At 45.0% G+C, this 19,057-nt stretch overlaps 1 protein-coding gene across 2 annotated transcripts in view; it reads left to right on the forward strand.

The window, feature by feature from the left end:
* CREB3L2 (cAMP responsive element binding protein 3 like 2) overlaps positions 1-19,057 on the forward strand; it is a 110,113-nt gene that overhangs the window by 73,587 nt on the left and 17,469 nt on the right. For both annotated transcript variants that reach the window (XM_059396336.1, XM_059396337.1), the window contains exons 3-8: positions 6,208-6,383; positions 7,866-7,953; positions 11,491-11,675; positions 13,644-13,790; positions 14,822-14,880; positions 16,125-16,193. In XM_059396336.1, the coding sequence (XP_059252319.1) occupies positions 6,208-6,383; positions 7,866-7,953; positions 11,491-11,675; positions 13,644-13,790; positions 14,822-14,880; positions 16,125-16,193 (724 nt within the window). The remainder of the gene's footprint in view (positions 1-6,207; positions 6,384-7,865; positions 7,954-11,490; positions 11,676-13,643; positions 13,791-14,821; positions 14,881-16,124; positions 16,194-19,057) is intronic.

Below are 19,057 nucleotides of genomic sequence, written 5' to 3' on the forward strand. Positions count from 1 at the left end.
GATTGCACTATTGGGTATTTACCCTAAAGATACAAACGTAGTGATCCAAAGGGGCACGTGCACCTGAATGTTTATAGCAGTAATGTCCACAATATCCAAACTATGAAAGAACCTAGATGTCCATCAACAGATGAATGGATAAAGAAGATGTGGTATATATACACAATGGAATACTATGCAGCGATCAAAAGAAATGAAATCTTGCCATTCGCGACAACATGGGTGGAACTAGAGCGTATCATGCTTAGCGAAATAAGTCAAGCAGAGAAAGACGACTATCATATGATCTCCCTGATATGAGGAAGTGGTGATGCAACATGGGGGCTTAAGTGGGTAAGAGAAGAATCAATGAAACAAGATGGGATTGGGAGGAAGACAAACCATAAGTGACTCTTAATCTCACAAAACAAACCGAGGGTTGCTGGGGGCAGGGGGGTTGGGAGAAGAGGGGTGGGGTTATGGACATTGGGGAGGGTATGTGCTTTGGTGAGTGCTGTGAAGTGTGTAAACCTGGTGATTCACAGACCTGTACCCCTGGGGATAAAAATATATGTTTATAAAAAATAAAAAATTAAAAAATAAAAACCCTCCATAAGATTCCCATTGGGGGAGCAAATAAGTTTATTTGTTATGTCAATAAACTATGACACTAAAGCCTTAAAAAAAAAAAAAAAAACCCGTCAAGATTTCCCAACTCCTTTGAAAATGTCAAAGAGCAAACACGGTTATCAAACGCTGAGGGATTTAGATGAGGCAGGCTTGACAGAATTTCCTTTTCACGTTAGCCCTGTTCTATAAATAGCCAGTGGATATTTCGACGTATATATCCTATAAGGGATATCGGCCCCATTGGATTTTGCTTTTTAAGAATACACACACACACACACTGTATATACACATGTGTGTATATGTATATAAACATAAAATAGGTAACATATTTGTAAAGATACTGCCCACTCCTGATTCAGAGTTTGATCTTTTTTCTTCCCCCTCTTCCTGAGGAATGAGGGTCTGTTCATTACGGTTGTTTATACAATACATATGGAAATGATTGAGAATGGGCAATAGGGTATTGCCTCCACATTGGTTTCCCTCCCGTGTCTTTTCTAGCCCCTCTGGGCACCCTGCTGTGGGAATAGTCTCAGAGTCTAGCGCCATTTCTCACAGCGGCGCCATTTTGTCCTTGGATGGGGAGGACTTGTTCACCACCAGGAGACAGTGGCTTGTTTTTATTTCCTTGCTGATAGCTAAGTTGTGATGCTGAGGAAACGTGCCAGTTGAGCTTGACCTTTGACAGGACGCTGTTTATAAATAAAATCGGATGATATGGGGGTTGTTCTTATTTCCCGCAGTATGCGCTACTGACCTTAGTTATTGGGTAATGTTTTCCTTCCAAAGTGAAACTTTAAAGCAATGTAAACACAATTTAAGGGGGGGAAAATGGTTTTTTTCCACTCAATATCTGAGCTTCAGGTTTTAGAAATTAGGGAGTGTAGAGTGTATTGACTCTTGTTTTTGTAGTTTAGCCAATAACTCGAACATCTAAGGATAATTCCAGTTCTAAGCCATGGTGGCTCTACTGATCTTTTTGCCCGTAAAGTCAAACTACAAGAATAAGATCATGTGGAAAATTGTAATATGTGTTCTGCTCACTTCCTTTCACTCTGCCCTTTGTTCACACCCTGCCTCATAGGTTACATTTGTCATTTTGTGTTCTCTGATTTTATATTTATTTTTAGGGAGAAACAGAGAACAAGCCAACACTTTGTAGTTTAGGATGAACTTCTCTCTAATGTCATCTGCCAATGAAACGCTGTTCTCACCAAACTTCATACTGGCTGACTTTGTTCTGTATGCAGTCATTTATTTTATGATGGGACTGGTAGGTAGATCTAATCAGTCACTCTACAAATTTATTGGTATGGTTCACAAATGATGGTTTAGAAGAATTATGGCAAGTAAGTGCAGCTCTTTTGTTGCAATGGGTTCTGATGTAATGGATTTAATTACATGTATACACATTCAGCTAGATTGTATAAGCCAGCTAGGTCACTGTGTAACAAACCACCCCAAGACTCTAGCTTCAGCCACAGTCATTTGTTATTATAGCTCATATATCTGTGCCTTGGCTGGAGTTCAGCTGCTTTAGCTAGAAGACAGTCGAGTGATTTTCCTAGGTTCAACCAGATTCGCTCATATGTTGAATTGAGTGAATGTTGAGTTGGCTGGGAATTAGCTGATCTTGATCAGGCTCCTTTGTGGGCCAAACGCTGTTTTACGTGTCTGTCCTCCTTCTCCTGGGGTCAGTAGATTGTCCTGGCACATACTTTAATTAGGATGTCAAAAGCACAAGTGTGTAAGTCCAGTTGTGCAAGTGCATTTTAAGACTTACTTATGTTAGGAAGCCAACATCCCTTTGGCCAAAGCAAGTCATGTGGCCAGACCGAGGTGGGGATTAGTCCACAGTGGGAAGGCACTGCAAAACTACATGGCAGTGGTCATGGATAGAGAGGTGAGTATAGACCTGAGGCCAATTATGCAATTTATAACAAACATGAAGGTACTTATTGACTCTTGTTGAGTCAAGGGATTCTGAGTGGGCCCCCCTTGAGCCACTGGGGCCTCTATCTAATAATTACCATCATAAGGTGTCATAAAACAGAGCAGGCAGAGAAAGCAGGCCATATCCAAATATGATTATCCAGGAACAGTATATCCTGGTACAGGAAATCTGGGAAATCATATAAAATCTAAAGGGGGAAAAAAAGTCATTCATGTTCTGGATTATTCTTTAGAGATATTTTTACCATTTTGATATGCTTCCTTTCAGTTCTTCATTAATAATATATAAAGGGGTATGTAGATTTTTTCTTAATATTTTATAATAAATCTTTCTTTGCCTTGTTATTAAAAAGACTTGGCATGTGTAATATTATTATCCACATAAATGTTTCACGTGTGGATGCATCATAATTTGTTCACCTTGCCCTTGGTCTTTACTGTTTTGGTTCTTTTCAGTGTTTTGTGATTAAAATAATGCTACAGTAAGCATATCTGTGCACAAATCTTTATTTACATTTTTAGTTGTTTCTTGGATGGAAGGACTACTGGTTGGAAATGCAGAAATCTGGGACGGTCACTATTTTACCATGCAGTCTGGATCTGTGTGTCCACTTCCTCATTAGAAAATGATGTATTTGAGCTCGATGGCCTTAACCTTCTTTCTAATTCAAACATCATCTTCAAGTTAGAGTAATAAATTACTTTATTGAAGTGGAAGCACAAAGGCAACACCGGTGTTTTGTCCTCAACAAAGCTCACGGGAAGAGAGGCCACTTGCCTGGGCTTCTCACTTGGAAGAGTTCAGTGTCTTTGAGAGAGGAGGTTTTACTTCGTAGTTCAAGTATCATTGTTTGTCCTTCAGTCTCCATTCCTGATATAGCAATGATTTTATACATATATATAAATATACATATATTTATATATGAATATAAATTATATATAATATCTATAAGCTGTATGTATAAATATTATAGATAATATATATAAATGTCCTGTGAGCCTATTTTAAAATTATATGTAATTTTAAAATAGGCTCGCAGGACATTGAGCATTAAGAATATCAACTATCGGGACGTCTGGGTGGCTCAGTTGGTTAAGCAGCTGCCTTCGGCTTAGGTCATGATCCCAGCGTCCTGGGATCGAGTCCCACATCGGGCTCTCGGCAGGGAGCCTGCTTCTCCCTCTGCCTCTTCCTACCACTCTGTCTGCCTGTGCTCGCTCTCTCTCTCTCTCTAACAACAACAACAAAAAAGAATATCAACTATCTTGTCCCATGTTTGAGGATGACTTAGCTACACAAGAAGAACTGATTGCATTACCTGTCTTTATTTTGTCTTATAGTTCTGTATTGTTTTTGTTTTTATTTTTGCCTCCCCCCCCCCCGCCCCCGTGAAGTAAGTTTCATTATAGTAGTCATAAGTGCACAGCCTGAGGATCTGGCCTTATTTCACAATTTCCTGGTGGGACCTTTTCTCAGCGATGGCTCCTTACTGTTAATTTTAATATACGCTGAGGCTGCATTGCATCTCGCTATCTCCCTTCCAGTCTCTGGCAGGGATAAATGCTGCTCGTGTGAACAGGCTGTAAGTGTTGACTTCACAAAGGAAAAGGCATCCACATGTCATTGCCGAATAGAGAAAGTGGAATCTGTGTCCTCTGTCTCTCCAGCTCTTCCCCAGATCTGTCTGTCCTGAGTGAGTCTTCCTCGCTGGTGACAGAATTTTCTGGTTCTTAAGCTCATTTTGGAAGAGGCATTAGAATCTTCTTTTGGCTCTTCATCCAGTTGCTTCTCTAAGTTGTGCAGGGAGCCCATGTGGCCAGCAGAATTCTGTGTCAAGTCCAACGTGGTCTCTCTCCTCTGGCTGCCATCAAAAGACCCTTTGTTTCCTCCCCCTCCCCCTCGGCCAGGACGCGGTGAGCCCCCTGCGAAGGATGGAAATTCTCCCATCACACCATAGCATTCAGCAGCTTTTTAGAACCAGTTCCAAAAGGAAAACATCTTCTGCCCACACAAGTCTTGCCCATCTTTACTTTGCCTCAGGAAATACAGGGCTGGAATAATTAATCAAGTCAGATACAAACTCAATTTAAGGGGGCACATCATTCTCCTTTGTACATGTGCATCTAATGTTTTCTTGAGTTTCAAGAAAGTTGCTTAGGAAGCGCAATTTTAATAATTGTGAACTTCTCGTTTTTCGCTTCTGTGCCCACTCTTTTCCCATGTCTAGCAGTTCTTAAACGATTTTCACAAACCTTTCCTTAAGAAAGCTTGAGTTCCCACTGAGTCCAATTCTTGAGTGTAGAATTATTTCCTAATGGGAACAACTTTGCTCTTCTGTATAGTAATCATTCACTAACCCTGTGTGTGTGTGTGTGTGTGTGTGTGTGTGTGTGTGTGTGTGTTTAAACATTTTCACAAAGCAAGGAATGTATCTTTGCTTTATTTTTGCCTCATTTTAGTAAACATGGTTTCAGGTGAGGAATGCTGACTTTGGGAATTTCTGACTTGTTTTTTCTTGTTCTGCACCTGTTTGCAATCCCCTTGTCTTGTCTTTTCTGCCCGTCTCCCTCTTTTTCCAGGGCTGTGCTTGGCTAGTGGCTCAGAAGTAATTTGGTAAGAAACAGGTGAACATGAGCTCCTAGAAGAATGCATGTTGACTGTAGAGGTGCTTCTGTCTGTTCTTGTTCCTTTGTCCTGATCTCTAGGCCTGTGATCACTATGAAAGCCAGTAGCAAGCCAAGATCCACGCTTCCGGCTCTTTCCTCTAGATATTTGGTCCATTTCAGTAAAGGCAGAAGTTTGTTACAAACTCTGAAGTTTCACAGAGGGCTAAGTTAAAGTTCTGGAGGTCTAGGTCAAGCTTAAGGCATAACTGGGATTGTAGGGAAACCAGAGGACAACAATAGGGGGTGAGAAGAAAAAGAAAACAAGTAACTGTCCACTGGGAGAAGAACAGAGCCCACCTCACCATGGTCCCCAGCCCTCTCTCCTGAGACTCTGGTTACACACCATTTGTTTCTTAATTTTAAATGTACTTATTGGGGCACCTGCATGGCTCAGTTAAGCCATGGTTAAGTATCCAACTCATGATTTCAGCTCGGGTCCTGGTGTCAGTGTCCTGAGATCGAGCCCCATGTCAGGCTCTGTGTTCAGCGGGAAATCCGCTTGAGAGTGTCTCTCCTCCCTCTGACCCTCCCCTCCCCACGCTCTCTCTCGAATAAACAAATAAATAAATCTTTTAAAAATGTGCTTATTTACTTTTAAATAGATAACACAGTCACTCAATTTGAAAACCAAAAAGTACACAACATCACACATGGAGATTCTTCCTCCTGTCCTGTTTCCCGTCCACCCAGCCTCCTTCCGACCCTGACCAGGAAGGCAGGTTTCTTTGACGTGGATCCTTGAGGTTCCCTTTAGGCGTACTTCCACGCCAACGAATGCAAGTGTAGATTCTTCCTTGGCCATTCATTTCGTTGTCCATTTATCTCCTCTCTCACATCCTCACTTTATTTCCTCGTATTCTACTCTCCGTGACCTATGGTTGGAGCTCTTTTCTGAGGAGCAGGGTCAGTGGTCACTTGTTTTACTTATGTCTGATACCCCCGACCAGATTCATACATGTGCTTGTCTTCTCCCCACAGATGAAGTGGAAAGTGAGAAATGGTACCTGTCTACAGACTTTCCATCAACCACCATCAAGACAGAGCCGATTACGGAGGAGCCGCCCCCAGGACTTGTTCCCTCCGTCACTTTGACCATCACAGCCATCTCCACCCCTTTTGAGAAGGAGGAACCCCCGCTGGAAATGAATACTGGGGTATGCTCACTTTCCTTCCCTACACACACATTGGATCAAAAGACATGCATCCTCATTCTCCAATAAGGCATTTAACCATTTTTGGAGCTAGGGGTTCTAGATGCTTCAGGTTCTAGATGTTTCGGGGGATCTAGAGGCTGCATATGTGTGTATGTATATATCAAGGCTGTGTTGATTTGGGATTGGCATTGATTATGCCACTTCCTTTAAAGGCATTGTTCAGAAAACTGGTAGCAAGTCTGCTTTCATTTTTCCGATGACTGCTGTTACAAAATTAAGATAAATAGACCGATATCCATGGTTTAAAAAAACAGAAAAAACAAAAAACCAAACTCCTCATGGGATCGATTTTTAGGCCAGTGGAAAGAGAGGGACTAAATGATGATGCAATCCTTGGCTTGTATGCCGGCGCTGAGGGAAGTGTTGTTTCCTGTGTTATGATTTCCTCTCCTTGTGCAATGTGGAGTTGCTCTGACCCAACTTGGGGATCTCCCACCTGCCAGCTTTTATTGTATTACACGTGGAAAACATCCTAAATTGGGCATTTCTTTCTTGTTGGATTCCATGCCCACATGCCTACCCCACCTTCTCTCCAGGCATTTCCAGTGTCCAGTGGTGGGCCAGAATCATACGTGGACATCTTCTTCCAGATGTTGAAAGCCAGTCCTGAATTTCCTAAAGTTCAAAGCCAAAGGTTTATAAACAATGGCTCCACTGATGTTAAGTCAGAACTTCTCTGAGCAAGGCATCCTATCTACCTGTGCCTTTTTAGGAAGAGGTCACACAGAAGCAGTAGAAAGCTTTCATGCACACTTGTTCTTAGCGCTCTCTACAACCCCCCTGGGAAAAGTGGGAGGCTGTGGACAGAGCCCCACTACAGCGGCGCTCTAGAATTCCTTTCTCATGGGCGGCCTGGTTCTGTTCATTGCACTGGGCTTCGAGAGTGCCTCTCAGTCTTCTCGAACCATGAGATGTCAGTTCGGTTGATTTTTTAGTGTGTAATTAAGCAAGGCCAGGGTCTTGGCCTCGCTCCACGCATAGGCCAGAGACCTTTTCTTCCTTCTGTAGTGAGTGTTCATGGTTCGACACTCTCAATCCCGAGGAAGCCTGGGGGGGATCACAGACTGTTTGGTTCAGGCAGCTCCTGCTATAGGACAAACTATTGGAGGCCTGTGGCCCTTTTCAAAGTTGCCAGACTATTTTATGGTATTTATATTATGATAAAAACAAAAGAAAGAGAAGGCCTGGTTTTTTAACTTCGGAATCCCGAGCGCTCGGTCTGCTGAAGAGCCAGGTTAGGCGGTGAGAGAAAGTCTAAGAAGGAAGCCGCCTGCCTGTCAGAGAAAGAGCCTGCTTGCGCTCAGCCCAGAGAAGTGGGGCTGCCCAGAGAGGGAGACACATGGTTGGATGACAAGCCGCTCCCCTGGTGTCCCTCTAGGTTTGTTCCTGGTTTTTAAAAACTGTTTGAAATTCCTCCTCTAGGTTGATTCCTCGTGCCAGACCATTATACCTAAGATCAAGCTGGAGCCCCATGAAGTGGATCAGTTCCTCAACTTCTCTCCGAAAGAAGGTCCGTCTGCTCTTCCTGGCTTCCTTGGGGTCCCGGATGGGGGGGTGCGGAGAAAGGGGGTGTGGGAGAGAGTGCTGGCGTTCACATGTAGCACAGGCATCGCCTGCTCTCTGAAATAGCTCTGCTCTCAAAACCCTTGGTTCTAAATACAAATGAGGAAAGCTAAATTTTAATTTCCCCTCTGTGTCACATGGTTAAATCTTTTATCTAAATATTTGTATATGCTTAAGGCTTTTATGCTAAGTCTTGTATTTTACTTTTACTCCTAGCAGAGGTGTTTTTTCCCCAAACTTTTATGGTCAGCTATGACTTGGGTGCTGGTGAACAAGGCAAGTGTTGCCTTTCTGGGTGTGAATGTATGAATCAAGCCCCATTCTCTGTTCTGCGGGCCTGCGCAGTAGAGGCCAATAGACAAATAGCCACAAAGGCACCTGGCCTGTTTAAAGCAACTCAGTTTAAACCCTTTGTCAAGTGAATCCATGATTTGATCATCCACTGTTCTTAAATGCTGGCTTTGGTGGACAGTAGTTACAAGGAGCCTCTTTCCTAGTTACAAATTAGTTCATGCATTCCAATGTCGTATTCTAAGGTGTCATACTTTTCACTTTTTCTTTCTTTGCATCAGTTTCTTTCTGACTTCTCCCTCTTGTTCTCAGATGAAGCCCATACTGGGGAATCCTGAACACTGACCACCCCCCCACCCCCCGCCAACAAGTGTCATAAAGTCTAAGGAGGCTTTTTTGGCCTTTTTAAAAATGGAGATACCCCTGCGTGGGCCCTGTGCTTTAAATTTTGTGCCTCCAGACCTACCATCATCTTTTTATTGATGTCTTCTGGATGAGATTAGGACAGTTTGTTAGTGTGGTCGACAAACAAGAAAGTCATGTTTGCGTTTGTCATAGAAAATGTGTGGGTGTTACAAATGAGCAGTTCTCCTGAAAGCATAACGCCCTTCATTCTGCTAGGAACTCGGGATTTTATCTGTGACAGTTTAATCAGGGCTGGTATTTGCCTTTGTTATCAGTAAGAAACGATTACATTTTTGAAATTAACAATATCGACTAGAACCCATTTAGAAACGCTATATCTTTCCACGGAGTGGTCTCCATTAGTGCTTTCCACTTACTTAACTGTTCTAAAGTAATTCCTTTCTTTTTCATGAAGACTATTCAATACATCTTGCTCTTTTAGTTTATGTTGCCATATGCTTCAGAAAGTGTCCTAACTGTAACAATGATGGTTCAGGCTTCAGACTCAGGGATCACTAGAGAAGAAACATTTCAAGAGTAAAGTAAGTGGCGGGCAGTCCTTCCTCATTATCCTAGATAAACAGAGAGGAGGAAATTCAATATCTTAGAAGCAGTGGAGCTTCTAGGCAAAGTAGCTTGCTGTCCCCAGACCTTTCAAGTAATCTGAGACTGGTATTTCAAGTGATATTTAGAAATCTGATACCGAGGCACCTAGAGCCAGGTCAGAAGCTCTTAATAAGCAGGAACAAAGAAATTTGAGTTTCTCTCACTTTTCCTGATGTGCCAGGTCTGTTTTTTTTGTAGAGCACCTTCTGCTTGGAAAAGAAAAAAATATTAAAATAATTTGGACTATGCTAAGGGAGAGGGGCAAGGAAGCTCTAGGTGCAGTTGGCTAGTTCTAAATGTAACAGCACGGTGTGGCAGACAGCAGGAGCCCCTGATAGGTTTTGCTCTTGGGTTTTGTGGTGGTGGTGGTGGCAGTGGTGGTTTCTCCCACCATTGTTAAAAGATAAACTGAGGCATATTAACATTTTTAGGAGTTTATTGGAGAAAAAGTGTATTCAAATTGGCAGCGCCAAACCACAAGGTGTTGGGAGTCTTCCACCATTGGGCACTCAGGAGAGACTTTGATACTTTGTTGGAAGCAAAGTCAGGAGATCCTTGAGTGGCTGTTGTTTAAAGCCTAGTTGGTTCTCTATGACTGGTTGCCCTTGGGTTTCAATTTGGTAACCTTGATGTGTCTACAGGCATCAATCTTGGTTTGTTCACATAGACCACAGCATGAAAGACACCTCGGTCCAATGGCCTCTTTGTTGAAGCCATTGGACACCTTGGTTGACACTCTCAGGACTCTGTTCTGGGCAGGGGCGGGGCGGGGGGGGGGGGAAGCATATTTAAGGCCCCTGGAACCGTTGGCAGCGATGTTGGCATTAGAGATGCAAAGATTATTTTAGAATATTCCTTGGCTTTCGAAGTGCCCGCAGACTGTACAAAGCCCAGGGGGCTCTTTGGCAAGACTTTGTCAGAGAAAAGGGGAAGGATCTAGTGAAGGTACTATGTTAGAAAAAGACGAAGAGAGGAAGGCGCAGAGAAAGAGCTGTGTGCTGTGAACAGCAGGGAGGGCGGCACAGGACTGGCTCTGGGTGGGATCTGGTGGGTCACTTGTGTCTCAGAAGGCCCTTCCCACCTCAGGTGGTCTCTGGTTACAGGAGAGAAGAGGAGGCTGAAGCCTTTCCGTGACCCCAAGCTCTCCTCCGGCCGAGCTGCCCCTTTGGTACTAAAGGGCTCGGTTGTCTTGGGGGCCCCGAAGCAGTGTGGGGTGAAAAGCTTACCCAAGGTTATGCCCCTTGGCTCAGAACCAGTGGCTGCCTCTCAAGGTGCTTCAGCTTAGCAGGAATAGAAAGGAGACCGGAAAAAGGAGAGCTCTTTTGTCCATAAGTCTGAACTCAGAGTGGATTGTGCCTTCTGGAGCCCATCCCCGCTGCCCTGGAGATGTGTGACTGATGACACCGACTGGGGCTCACACGTTCCAGCAGACAGCCTGTCTGTGACTCCCTGAGGGGAGGCGAAGGGACTGTGGAGCAGCAAGGCTCCCCCAGCACGCACGCGCGCGCACACACAGACACACACACACAGACACCCAGACACACACGCACCGCTTTTCCAGTGCCTCCCTACCTAGCTACAGATGGATTTAGGATTTTCTGAAGGAAGAATGTCAGCCGTCTTGCCTGGGGGCCCTGCCATGCACATTCCTTCAGAAACAAATGAGCTTTTCTCAAAGCAGCCTTTGGGAATGCTCTCGGGCTCCATGTTTTGCTAATTTTTTTTTTTTTTTTTTTTAAGCACCTGATCCATTAACGTGGTTCACAAGTCAAAGGATATAAATGATAAGAAGCAAATACAGTGAGAAGTTATGCGCCCTGCCACGGTTTACCCTAACGGTTTACCCTAATTTCCCCCAGCCCCCAAGAGGTCGTAATTTTATTGATTTCTTATGTATTTCCCATGTTTCTTTATGCAGAGACAAACAAATAGGAGTCTGTATTCACCTGCTCGCCTCTTTCATACAAAAGGAGGACTCTTTTATATACCGTTCTGCACCTTGATGTTACCCCCTCCCCCCTAACAAAATACACTGGAGATCTTCCCCTATCCGCACTCGCAGCATCTCCATCCCTTTGTTCAGCTGACCCGCGTTGGGCTGTGTGGACGTGCAGCCGATTGACCACCTCCGGGTCCTGCTTCGTTGCTGTCTGATGGATGAAACCCGCTTTCTTTCCCTCAGCCTCCGTGGAGCACCTGCACTTACCCCCCACCCCTCCCAGCAGCCACAGCAGCGACTCGGAGGGCAGCCTGAGCCCCAACCCCCGCCTGCACCCCTTCGGCCTGCCGCAGACCCACAGCCCTGCCAGAGCCGTGGCGCGGGCCCCCTCGGCCCTGTCCAGCTCCCCTCTCCTCACGGCCCCTCACGTGAGTATTTCGCCGGCAGCCCTTACCCTTTGGTCCCTTGGAGCTTCGCTGGGAGTGGGTGTCCTTCAAGGCCACTTGACACTTGTTCTTGTAAGGAACTCTTAGGTTTAGTTGCTAAAGCAGGGTGATAGCCACCTTGAAGAACACTTTTTAAGACCTGCCTATTGATCTCGCCATGCTAACACCATCCTCTGCCCTTTCCCGGTGCACATGCCCGTTACCGCTTGTTTGTTTCATTGGACGCAGCCAGAGCAGAAGGGGTCACACTGTTGTGTTGTCTTCCTCCTCAAAATCACATCCCAGATACTTACCATCACTTTTGGTAATCCTGTGGCCTATGATAGGAAATAACTTGTTTTTCAAATAAGCAGTCTTTGATGAACCTAAAACTTTGTCCGAGATGAAATGTTTTGTTGCCGAAAGCTCAAAAGTATAGTTTAACCCTTTCTTGCCTGTGGTACAACTCCCAACCCAGAGACTTGTGTTCGAAAGCACGAGTCATCATTCATTCCTAATGTGTATAAGGGCACCTTGTCCCCGATAAAAATAGAGACAGAGAATTAACATTTTACTATTCTGAAGAATTCATTGATTTCTATGAAATCTGAAGAATGATAAAATTATTATCAACCGTGTTGAATTTATATCACATAGAGAACATTTGAATGAGATGAGATATTTAAAAATTTTGTAAGAATCATCTCTCAGTTAATACAATTTTGGCGGTGTAAAGTCAGTGTGCCCCACGGAGTTCTGGATCTGTGGCCATGTTAGGAAGTCCTCCCGGTGTCACACCCCTACAGTGTCTTGTTTGCGCTTCTTAATTAGCTCTTGGTATCAAACCCCAGTACTTCTACTATATACTGGGCACCTTGACCTTTTGCTGTTTCAACAACTTCCTATCCATTCTAGACAGGACAGCATCTTCAAGTGCTTTTCAGAATACTGCCTTTTGCTTGGAATGCCCTCCTCTCTCTGTGTAAATCATCCCCTTCCTTTTAAACCCAATGTCAGTCTCCTCTCCTACCCTTAAGCCTTTCCTTATCACACACACTCATGTGTCTCTATCCCCAGATTCTGAATGCACCTTGAGTTGTATTACAGCATTCCGTGTGTATTAATTCAGTCTCAGTCTTGATCACAAGCTATGATTTGAGAGATGCCTTTTCTTTGGAGTGTTCCATGACCTTGAATATGGGGCTCAGATGTTGTTGGCGCTCAGCTTCATCATTCTGTGATGGGCTAAATGAGATGAACTATTGTCCCGGGTCTTCACTGCTGATGGACAATCTGGGACTGTCCGAAGCCAGAGACTTCCATGAGATGTGCCTGCAGGTGGATTTCTGGGAGCCCTGGCCCCTTAGCTTTTAGTGGGGGACAAGAAGTGACCCCTGGTATGTGGAAAGCATCTTGCAAAACTGTGTTTTCAGGAGAACAAGGACACTCTTTCACCAAGAGCTCCAAGTGAATCCCCCATCACTCCCAGGCCATGAAATCTCGAGATGTGGGAAATGAATCCTGTAATGTTTCACCCACTGGGGTACCTTCTGGGAATTGATGGGTGGAGGTTTCTTCACCCTTTCCCTTGAATGATAATCCTTGGTTGTGTTCTCCATCTTTGCTTCCACTTCAGACTACTCATCTCTCACCTGAAGCATATGAGCACCCTTTCCTCTCAGAATTTTGCAAGTTTCTTTTTTTTAAGATTTTATTGATCTATTTGACACGAGAGAGAGAGAGAGATCACAAGTAGGCAGAGAGGCAGGCAGAGAGAGAGGAGGAAGCAGGCTCCCTGCTGACCAGAGAGCCCGATGCAGGGCTGGATCCCAGGACCTTGGGATCATGACCTGAGCCGAAGGCAGAGGCTTAACCCACTGAGCCACCCAGGTGCCCCTGAATTGTGCATGTTTCTTGAGTGTTGCCCCCTTGTTCCGCTTTGACCCTTTTTCTGCCCCTTAATCTGCACAGAAACTGCAAGGGTCAGGTCCACTGGTCCTGACAGAAGAGGAGAAGAGGACCCTGATCGCCGAGGGCTATCCCATCCCCACCAAATTGCCTCTAACAAAATCAGAGGAGAAGGCTTTGAAGAAGATTCGGAGGAAAATCAAGAACAAGGTGAGCCCTTTAAATCGAGGTGCTTTTATGATCAGAGACCATGACAAGAATTAAGCCTGGGTACCCCCAATCCCCCTCTTCCCAGTGGCCAACACTGGCCCATCTCATGGAGGGAGGACAAGGGGGACAAGGCTCAGTCTTGCCCTTCCCCTCAGTGGGGAGCAGGAACACAGTCCCCACTGACCCCTGTGTTCCTCCAGTCCCTCCACCCATCCTCTGTGTCAGTGGATCCCAAATTGGGTGTGCCTATTCCTTGGTGCCCATGGGGATCCATTCCGGGCTAAGAGGAAAACATTAGAACTCCCATTAATATTTTTTACATCAGCCTTTTAAGTTTCTGTTTTATGATGTATGTAGTATTTCCTTCCCGTGGGCATGTGTATAATTTATAAATAAACTAATATAAATGCATTATGGGTGTTTAAATTTTTTTTACTAGGTTTTTGATTAAAAAAAAAAAAATCCTGTAATCTGCCATCCTATGCCTGGATTTAGTAGTCTCCTAGCCCTAGGTCCCTACAGGGAAAATCAGGACTAGTGAGTTCAGGGGGCATGGCTAGGGTACAGATAGGCCAGAAGGCAAGAGACAGAGAAAGAAAGAAAAAGAGAGTTCAGTTACCACTCTTCGTCCCTGTGCAGAACCAGGAAGGGGGTTATGTCTGATCAAGCCCAACTGCCTTGGTGTACATGTTCTAGTTGAGCCAACTGAGGCCCATGGAGTTGAAGTCATTTACTGAAGATGACATAGATGGTTTGTGACCCACAGGTTCTGTTCTGACTCAGGCCTGCCAGGCTTCCCATGAGGGGCCCACTTTGGTGGGAACTAGTGACCACACAGGCTGGTTGAAACCAGGGAGGTCAGAAGAGATGAGTCACAGATGAGCCAGCAGGTTATCTCAATGAAGAACGGCCACAGAAATGAGCAGGACTCTGGGGATTTCTGTGCGGAACAGACTCCTCTCTTCCATTTACACACAACTGACTTCCGGAGCCGCAGGAAGTTAATCCTTTCTTTTCCCCTTCTGTGTCAGATTTCTGCCCAGGAAAGTAGGAGAAAGAAGAAAGAATACATGGACAGCTTGGAGAAAAAGTAAGCCTCCTGCCGAAACTGGGTGTGTTACTGGGTGATCTGCCTAGGAAAATGGGAGTGTGCCAAGCTTCTGTTTTCAGGGAAAGTGGATAAAGTTCATTCTGGCCACCATCAAAGCCGGTTGGCCCATCCCCTAGGTCTTGCCTGCCACCTAGTGGATTTGAGAGCGGGAGGCTTTACAAGGATGGCCTTAAGTTAAAAAATGCAATCTTAGCAGGCGTTGGTACCACAGCATTTCTAACCAGAGTAAATCCTCGAAGGCTTCCTTGCAAACAAGTGCAAATATTAACACTCATTCCCGTTCCTGGAACTCTCCTCAGAGGAGAGGCACTGTTTCCGCCGAAAGGAGCAGTGCTAATTCATCCCTCAGCCCCAGAGAAGGCGCGGGCCGTGCATCCAGTGCCGCCGGCGTTCCTTACTTTCCGTCCACTGTCATTCATGCTTCGAGCTAGCTCCTACCCACAAAAACACTCGAAGGCATCGTTTGTTCTTCTGAGTAGTCCAGAATATCAGGAGGGCTGTCGAGAAACATGAATGAGACGCAATTTTGTATTAGCCTTAGAAATACAGTTCTCCACTTGACCAACAAATATGGTCTAAGATGGAAATGAGGCCCCTGACCCGGAAATGAGGCCCCCGACCCGGAAGTGAATCTTCCTGTGTGTCTGGGGAGATGAGCAGATCCTGGCTGGTTCTTGACATTCCTACTGGAAGTTAGTGTCTCTACATTCCTAGGTTAGGTGTTGGAGCATGAAGTAGTCCCATGATGTTCCATTATTTTCTGTAGGCTTCAGGGTCAAGATGGTCTTTAATGCCTCTGGGAGGCATGTTCCTGCAGCTGGATTCCTTGTCTTGAGGCGTTGCGTTTTTCTCCAACCCCCTTGTCTATCCCTATCAGTCCTTCTGGCCAAGACTACAGCCAGCAGCATCCAGGCTCCTGTAAATGAGGGAGATGAGTGATGGACATTGAGAGCAATAGGGACGAAATAAAAGAAATCGAGGTTGGAGCACCCTAGGACTTTACAGTTTGTACCATCCTTATTCATTTTCTTGTTCTGAGGCACGTGTTACTCATCTCTCTCTCTCTTTTTCTTTTGTCTTCTTACCTTTCTTCCCAACTGAGGTTGGCTAGGCTCTCTCCCTCACTTCCCTAGAGCAGCTGAAGCCCAGTCCTCCTTCTCCAAACCCTACCTGCATTCGCTCAACTGGTACAACTAATTGTCTTCTCTCTTGCTCCTCTGTAGGGTGGAGTCTTGTTCAACTGAGAACTTGGAGCTTCGGAAGAAGGTAGAGGTTCTGGAGAACACCAATAGGTGAGTGTCGCTAGTGTGAAGAGCTGTTGAAACTGCCTAATGGAAAGGGGGGGGGGTGCAGATCCAGGACTAGAGTAGGAGGAAGGTATGAAGGCACTCGGGATGGCCATATTCCACACACGCACACTTGTATACACACACACACACACACACACACACACATACTCTCTTTACTTTTCCTAAAATACATGGCAGGAAGCTTGGAGGAGAATAAGGATGGTAGGTTTGTTTCTCCTGAAAAAGACATTCAGCTTTAGAGGTGGACGGGAGGGACTGGCCTCTTCATTGTCACCCAATCTTAGTAACAGATGGTGTTTACTCGTGAAAGGAAAAGAGGACACCAGGTTTGTTTTAAGTTCCAGTGTATAAAAATTAATGACATTTCAAACCCATTTAAAAAAAAATCTGTAGGACAGAGTGAGTTAACAGGCTCTTCTAGCCCTTTCTTGTCAGGTATTGTTTTTAGCGCATCACAGATGTCAACTCCTTAACCTTCCAGCAACCCTATGAGGTGGTCCTATTAATATCCCCATTATATAGAGGAGATCGCTGAGACTCAGACGGTTAGGTGATATGCCCAAAGTCACACAGAAAATAGTGGAGTTGCATTTGAATGCAGGCAACTTGGCTCTGGAGCCTAAATGTAGGAGAAGTGTATTGAGTGCTGTCCTGGGTCATATGCAAGAGAAAGGGGTTGAGGTATGGGATTAAGAAAAAGGGGTTAAGGTATAGGGTTAAGAGTTGGGGAGTTTAATCTAGAATGTGTGTATGTGTACGCAGTGCCTACTACACTTTAAAAATTAAAATATTTGTTAGGGGATCCTGTTGCCCTTAGTTTTTACAGATCTGACAATGCAAGCCGAGAAAAATAGCCTTTTAGGTAAGAAGAATATTACTTAATCATTTCAAGGCTTAGCATTAATGCCTAATAATGATTTTGCAATCGTTAAGAGATCAGGTTAAATCTATTTGCCTGTCATTTGATAACACTAAATTTGGCTCCCGTCTTCATGGTGCGATGCTTAGGCAGCAGGCTTGTCTACTCCTAAGCTTAAACTACCATCAGTGGGAACATCGGACATTGTAACCCACTGGACTTCCCTCTGTGTTTCTGGGAACGTCTGTGCTCAAACAGCAGGTCGAGGGCAGTTGCCTCAGGTGCTCCACAGAGGATGGCAGAAGTAAATAAACACCCCCGGCTCCAGGTGCTCTCGCCTTGACCCCCTGCGGCAAAGGGCTTTAGGGCTCTGTTTTCATGGTTCCTTGTGGTCAAGTAGTCTCCTGAGGCTTTGCCCCTTCTTACCTCCAACTTCACTCCTGCCGTAGTAGATCTCCGGGCCCTGAACCCCTACCAGAGTCTGTGTACACCTGTTAGCGTCCTGAACGCCCGTCCTAGCACTTACAATGCTCCATGTTCACGAGTGGGACAAATTCACATTATGAACTGGTGAAAGAGGAAGAAGAATGTATCCAAGATAATCCTGGAGTTTGATCCAGGTTCGTCCTTGTCGAAGGGCTCCAGGTGCCAGGTCTTCTCGCAGCCACACGGGGGCAGCAGAGGTGCAGTACGGGCTCAGCTTTGGGGAGCGGGGTGCTTGGGATGAGAAGTGCTCTGCTGCCCGCTTCTCCTAGAAAGGGCCTCTCCTCCCCTCTCCCGGATGACCTTACTGTATCGTATTTTTTTTTTAAAAAAAGATTTTATTTATTAATTTGAGAGAGAGAGAGCGCGTACTCGGGCAGGGAGGGAGTGGGAGAAGCTGATTCCGCTGAGAAGGGAGCCATACCTGGGGCTGGATCCCAGGACCCTGAGATCACCACCTGGGCCAAAGGTAGATGCTTAAAAGAAGCTACCCAGACACCCCCATATTTTTTAAACTTAAAAAGACAGCCCGGTGGGGCGCCTAGGTGGCTCAGTGGGTTAAGCCTCTGCCTTCAGCTCAGATCATGATCTCAGAGTCCTGGGATCGAGCCCCGCAACAGGCTCTCTGCTCGTCAGGGAGCCTGCTTCTTCCTCTCTCCCTGCCTGCCTCTCTGCCTACTTGTGATCTCTGTCTGTCAAATAAATAAATAAAATCTTAAAAAAAAAAAAAAAAAAAGACAACCCAGGTGCTTGGGCGGCTTTTTCGGTTGAATGTCTGCCTTGAGGCTTGGGTCATGCTCCCCGGGTTCTGGGATCAAATGCGGCATAGGGCTCCCTGCTCAATGGGGACTCTGCTTCTCCCTCTGCACACCCCCCACCACTTGTGCACACGCTCTCTCTCTCTCTCTCTCTCTCTGTATCTCAAAAAATAAACAACTTACACATGTAATATATTCCTCATCACAGAAAAAAATTAGAAACTACAGTTCAAAAAGAAAAAATTAAAATCTTTTCACCCAGAGATATTTATATTTTGTAATATTTTATATGTGCGTATTTATACATATACACATCCTCTTTCATTAAGAGCTTTTCCCATTTAACAGAACACAGTGGGCATATTTTCCTATCAGTGTATTTCCTCAGAGTCCTTATTTCTGTCAGAAGCTGATAAAGAGCTATCGTGTGAGGAACACTGACATAAGGTACATCTGATTCTGTGTAACACAATCTGTGTTTTGCCAATTACTTTTATCTTTTTAAATAATGGCCATGGCGATTTCAATAATATTAGTTATTCTGGAACAGGAGTTACGGGAACATATGGTATATTTGAGCGTGGGGTCAGCCTATCTCATGTTCTTCCCTGTGAGTCAATGATGAGTTTCCTCTTTTCTTCTTCATGGACTGTGTGGAAATTCTTCCCAGCATTTAGCCTGTTGGAACCTCCACTGAAGAAACAACGTGCCCCAGGCCTGCTCTGTCTCTTGGCGGCCCTGTATTC

The sequence above is a fragment of the Mustela nigripes genome, chromosome 4 (genome assembly GCF_022355385.1).
Source record: "Mustela nigripes isolate SB6536 chromosome 4, MUSNIG.SB6536, whole genome shotgun sequence".
NCBI lineage: Eukaryota > Metazoa > Chordata > Mammalia > Carnivora > Mustelidae > Mustela > Mustela nigripes.